This window comes from Oncorhynchus mykiss, chromosome 15, assembly GCF_013265735.2.
Source record: "Oncorhynchus mykiss isolate Arlee chromosome 15, USDA_OmykA_1.1, whole genome shotgun sequence".
Classification (NCBI taxonomy): domain Eukaryota; kingdom Metazoa; phylum Chordata; class Actinopteri; order Salmoniformes; family Salmonidae; genus Oncorhynchus; species Oncorhynchus mykiss.
In genome coordinates this window covers 13,227,654-13,233,653 of record NC_048579.1, presented here as the reverse complement: position 1 = coordinate 13,233,653, position 6,000 = coordinate 13,227,654, and the positions used below count along the sequence as shown (strand labels likewise).

The 6,000-nt window shown below is 38.6% G+C and overlaps 1 protein-coding gene across 2 annotated transcripts; it reads left to right on the top strand.

Moving 5' to 3' along the window:
- The first annotated feature begins 732 nt into the window (after positions 1-732).
- On the top strand, positions 733-5,532 carry commd3 (COMM domain containing 3). Of its 2 annotated transcripts, none has more exons than XM_021562209.2 (8): positions 733-917; positions 1,609-1,720; positions 2,053-2,116; positions 2,236-2,270; positions 3,616-3,676; positions 3,788-3,844; positions 3,917-3,994; positions 5,233-5,532. In XM_021562209.2, the coding sequence occupies exons 1-8, from the start codon at positions 779-781 to the stop codon at positions 5,290-5,292; spliced, it is 606 nt and encodes a 201-aa protein (XP_021417884.1). In that variant the 5' UTR covers positions 733-778; the 3' UTR covers positions 5,293-5,532.
- Positions 5,533-6,000: the final 468 nt, after the last annotated feature.

Sequence of the window (6,000 nt, the reverse complement as noted above, 5' to 3'; positions counted from 1 at the left end):
ATGATCTATTCAGATAGTAGGCCTAATTAGTCCAAACATGATGGGCCTTCCTCAGGGTTGAAAAACTGATTTTCATTGAAGGGAAATAATATGCCCTGTCTTGAGAAATGGGCTATAAGGTCCAGACCAAAGTAAATGTAAGCCTAGGACTAAAGTAAGCCTAGGACTGAAGTAAGCCTAGGACTAAAGTAAGCCTAGGACTAAAGTAAGCCTAGGACTGAAGTAAGCCTAGGACTAAAGTAAGCCTAGGACTGAAGTAAGCCTAGGACTAAAGTAAGCCTAGGACTGAAGTAAGCCTAGGACTAAAGTAAACCCAGGACTAAAGTAAGCCTATGACTAAAGTAAGCCTAGGACTAAAGTAAGCCTAGGACTAAAGTAAGCCTGGGACTAACGTAAACATAAGATGACTTAGTTAGGTTACCCTCCAACTTCTTCTGAGTGCAATGACGTCACGACTATCAGTTCACCACCTCGAAAAGACCTTTGGAAATGGGGCAACAAAAGATGTAGTGCTCTGTCCTGTAGCCTCACATGCTCAATCATGATTTAGACCTACTTGAGAATAAACTATGCCAATACATTTTTCCTGAATGAAAGATAGGACTACTGTAGCCTAAATGAAACGTAAATACGCGATACATTGTGAAACTATAGATGTTTTCACTTCTGTACAAGCAGTGAATGAACGCCGTGTGACTGTCTTATTTTATCCGTTCTGCATGCAGTGTCAGCTGATCTCGTCACGTGATCCGGTGTCGTGGGTCATTCCTCTCTCAAAATGGAGTTGTCTGAGTCCGTGCAGAAAGGGCTGCAGTCTCTAGCAGACGCGACGTTTTTCGACATGAAAACCTTCTCAGTGTTCATAGAAGTGGCTTTTCGCAGTTTGCTATCAGCCCATGCAGATCGTAGTGTTCTCGGTAAGACCGCTCTGCCTTCCCTTTTTCGTGTCGCGGTTTGTTTCTGCTGCTTCCAGAGCTTCCGGTTTATTCCCAGGTTGATTTGAAGGCTAGCATCATCAGTTTGAAAGCTAGCTTTATCAGAAAATCTCAATCTTGGAATGTACGATACAGTGTAACACCCATCGATCTGAAACGTATCAAATGTAACAGTGTTCGTATCCTTCATGTTTTAATTGGTAGCGTAATCGGATACTTTGTAGCTAGTTATGGCCAGGAAATGTGACAATAGGCCTACTGATAAGGCTAGTGAGGGTGCAGGCTTGGCTACCGTTCTAAAATGATGATTTTAGGAAGCAATCTGGAACCAAAAACTTGCAAATGGCATTGCTCCCAATTACGACATTTTATATTTTTATGAAGTTGTATGTTTCTAGTTATAGCCGAAAAGAGTGAATTAATTGGGCTATATAATTTATTGTGTGTGTGTGCTTGTGTGTGTGTCCCCGCGCGCGCAAGCTACAGAATGTTGCATGTTGTTAATTTGCATGACCAATTTTATCAGTTTTAGTTAAGTTTAGGTTACTGGAACTGGAGAATATACACTCTAAAGATGATTAGGCTCACTATAAAACGATACAACAGTTCACAGAGAGATTAGGATACAGTTATTATAGATGTGATGTATAACTGTTTTTTTCTCTGATCATAGATCAGCCTGAATTTAAACGTCTTGACCAGAAGTTGCTGAAACATTGTCATACTGCTGCCACGACCTGCATACTGGAGGGGGTCAAACAAAATGCTGACAAATCCACTATAAGGTAACGCTTGGTCTGTCCTGTTATATTATTGCAAATGGAGGTGGACCTCTCTGAAGTTGGTGAATAATTAATATTGACGGTCCCCCAGAGCCTGGGGACAATGTTGGAGGAGAATAGACCTAGACCATATTTTACTGTCCACACAATGTTGAGGGCTTGCCTTTGGCTTGATAAGATGATGCATGACAAAATGTGGAGCACTCTGCCATCGAGATTATTCCACTTCACCCGCCTACAAATCAAATCAGCTGGTCTTGATCAGGAAAAAGACAGCGTGAGTTCATTATGATTACTGTATTGATAAAAAATGGGAGCTGATTTTGTCATTGCAGTGCGTGCCTGGAGGATGTTGGTTTTGATGCGGAGAGAACAGAAGTTTTCTACACTACGTACCAGGTGATAACTAACTTATTATGTTAATAGCATGTCACCTTCTCATTGCAACGAAGTTCATTTGAAATCCATTCCAGATCTCAACCCCCAAACTGTCTTTTTTTTTTTTATGTGTTCTCCAGAAATGTAGAAGTGATCTGGAAACTCTATTGTCAAGGTGAGATTATGTCTGTATTTCCTCTAGGCCAATTTGTAATGCCATAACAATTGATGACTGGAAATATTGTGGCTGAAGCTTTGAGTGGACAAATCTACTTGATTTAAAAATAAAATCCTATATTGTCTGTTTGTACAAAAATACTTCTGGGTCACCACAGTACAGGAATGTTTGTTCACTGTGGGCCCACATTCTAACACATCTCAGCAATGCAGACACAGTCGTATAGAAAATACTTTATCAGAGTTTGATTTGTGTTCTGTTTCTTATATGGCTCATGACATGACATCACTTTAGTGACATGACATCACTTTAGTGATGATGCAGTTTACACTTCATTAACACCCCTGTAGAAATGTACAAATGGTATTGATCTCTTCCATTGACATTTTCCAGTAATATTATATATTTTGCCCAGTACAAATTCCCATCCCCATTGAAACATCATGTACAGTCTAAAATAGAGGAGTGGACATTAAAACCATATAGAGGTTTTCATTGGATACAAATGTGTTTGTTTAATGTTTGAGTCATAGAAGTTTTGGGGTTTATTTCAAATGTATTGAACAGTTACATTTAGACACTGACATCAGAAAATATATATTCTTCATTTTCATAAACCCAGATGAGTAAACTGAATAAGCTTGATTAGCATCGTTGCAATTCATGTGATTATTTTACACAATTTTTAGCTCAATTAAAATTTACAAGTTTATAGCTTCTGAGCTGTCAGCACATTGACCATATCCTTCAATATTTTTATGCTTCACTTTCCTAGAGAGCAGCAAACTAGGCTATGGAACTAGCCTAAATTAGTTCACATTTATTTGTGACTTATATTTTCACATGATGCATGATCTCTTGATCGTTTAAGATTGTTGAATTGCCATGCAAATGTGACATGACATTTTGGTTCAAACAAATACTTTGAATCTGTTTATTTTCCTTGGAGAAAGTGCAGTTATTTTACGAGGGGCGTTTGTTTGTAGCGCATTGATATACGCTGCTTTTACGCTGTAATTAATCAAAACGAGTGGCCCCTTTGTCTTCATCCTGACAAACAAACTTCAGAAATCTGAAAACTGTTTCTCTGGGCCTGTTCCCCATAGGGCTCCAGCAGTGATAAGACGTTTTTGATTTTTACACGTAATATCACTAACGCTTGGAATGACTCTGGTTTAAATAAACAAAAATATTTTTCATGTAATAAGGCTACCGTTGAACAGCCTATAGATACATCTCTATTCATGGGATCATGAATGCGTGCTCATTTGCCTTGTGAATATAATATTTTAATATTATATGTATCGGGTAGCCTAATTCAGTATTTTGGTTATCGTTTTAGTTTAGGGAGATGCCCACCTCATATCAATGACGTGTCCTGGCGCCTGGAGTACTGTATCAAGGTATTGGTTGGTGATAAACGGCAATACGATCAGATAATTATGGTTTCTAAATCATATAGAGCTATATATGCATATATATATTGGATACAAATGTGTTTGTTTCCATGACAGAACGGGCATGTGCATAAGGTCAACGAGCCGTCCTATCTGATTTCATTAAACGTTGAGGTATGTTCCTTTCCAGAACCCAATGATCTAAAACTGTTTGGTATTTAAACGTGTCATCATAACCTATGTTAGCCTATACTTTTACAGAATGCCAACAACGGAGGATCGTCAGAAGATCTACATTTTAGCTGCACGATGGAGCAACTTCAGGTAGCTAATGTGTTGTTGCAGCCTATATGGAATGTGGGTCGATCCATTAGTTGGTTAAGGTCATTTCACAGAAAGGCTGTGATAGTGTTTGACATACAATTCTGAATGTGCTATTGAGTTGAATAGACAACACTGTATTTTCCAATTCAGCATTCGGCTCCTTTACAGATCTGTAGGCCTATATCATGAGCGTTTAGGTCCACGTGAATGAGCACAAAGACAATCACACGGAGAAAAAAAACAACGTTTCGTTTGCAGCCTGCAATTCAAATGATTATTACACTTTTTATTGAATAAGATGTCTTTCAACAATGTGTATCTAGATGGGTGTATATCTAGTAGATTTAGCAGAGATGTAAATCTTATCCTACAAAATAGCTGTATTTTAGTCCATGTGCAGTAATTTCAATATTGTTCTGGAGACGGTTCGATCCATCGGGTTTGACCTTTTTTTCCCCCTCCAATTTATTCTAAATATGCATCTATTTAACAGAAAAACAATGGTGATTTCAATTCACTTTTTTAAGTAATATCTCAAATTGTCGGTTGCCAAATCATCCATTTTCTGTGTGGATATTGATGGAAAGACTCGGCGGTTCAGCTTTTTTGACAGGGCATGCAGTAGTCTCAGGATTTAAAAGTTTAGCCTAAAAACTTATTCTTATCCTAAAACAAAAAGTCTCAATTGCGGCATGTTCTTTAAACTTTTGCTTAATTGAGTTCGATGTAAGCCACATCCCTTATATTTTCAATGTCTTCACTGCGACCTGAGGTTGTCTGCTTCAACATCTCATGCTTTGGCTTCTTCACTACATTTTAACCATGTAGCTAAAGCTTCTATCCTTCTATCCAGTTAATTGCATTGAAACAGCCCCATAATGTATTTTGAAGAGTTTACTTTGTGCCAAGAGATAGGGAGTTTGTTAATGTGTTCGGAACACTGTTTTGACCCTTTTGGGTGAGGTGAACCTGAACGGTTGCATTCCTTTTTAGTTGAGGAACATTGTTATAATAAAACATTCCGTTATGAATTTAAAAGGAATCGACTCCCATCCTGCCAGGTTTTAGCAGAACATTTCTTGGTAATCTGATGGATTACATGGAATGACTGAGGCAAGGTTATCATTTATATTCAACATAGTTTCTGCAGTCAGCGAGGGAAACCATTAAATGGTTTGTGATTCAAACTCTCCCTCATTCACTGTTTTGTAGAGGACTGACTGTGACTTTGTTTTCAGGATTTGGTGGGAAAGATGAAAGACGCTGCCAAGAGTCTCGAGAAGGCTACGCAGTTGTAAACTTGCGTTGTGCTCGAAGCGCCCTGCAAGAACTGTGGAATCCGGTTTCTCACGTGACCCCTCTTCTCATCTGCTCCACTCTTCTCTCTTCTCAAAGCAATGAAATTCAGCGATTTCAAGCGGTGTTGATATTATTTGTGTCCGCATTGTATTTTATACTAATTTCTTTCGTAAGTATATATACTGTTGGTTGTCCGTTCTGCAAAGATGTATTGTTATCAATAAATACGTTCAATGAAATGCATGTTTTTTTTCTGGGAACTTGCAGGCTGAAGAGGAGAGGAGCCAAATTATATTAAAGTAGGTTATATAGTCCAAGGCACATCCTTCATATCATCTCTAGATATGTAGTCTATGTAGAGAACACTTTCTGCCTGATATGAGCTTGTAGGTATTTTGGAAAGAGACTTTGCCAAAGGAGGATTTGTGCCACATGACGACGAGAGCTGAAGGGGACAGGTATTTGTATCAAACAAATAATCCAAATTGGAGAGAACCTCGTGTCAATGGTGAGGATGTCATTACATATCTAGTTTATAAACTGGTGTCAATGCACTGTGGCAGTCATAATGGCTGGCCAAAGGGAACTGCATAGTCTACAGTTTATGGTTCATAGCCTCGTCCTATAGCCGAGCTATTGTAGCCTACAATACTTAATATTCTTAAACATTGGAAGATGCCCCTCTTTTCAGGTCGATCCTAAATTAG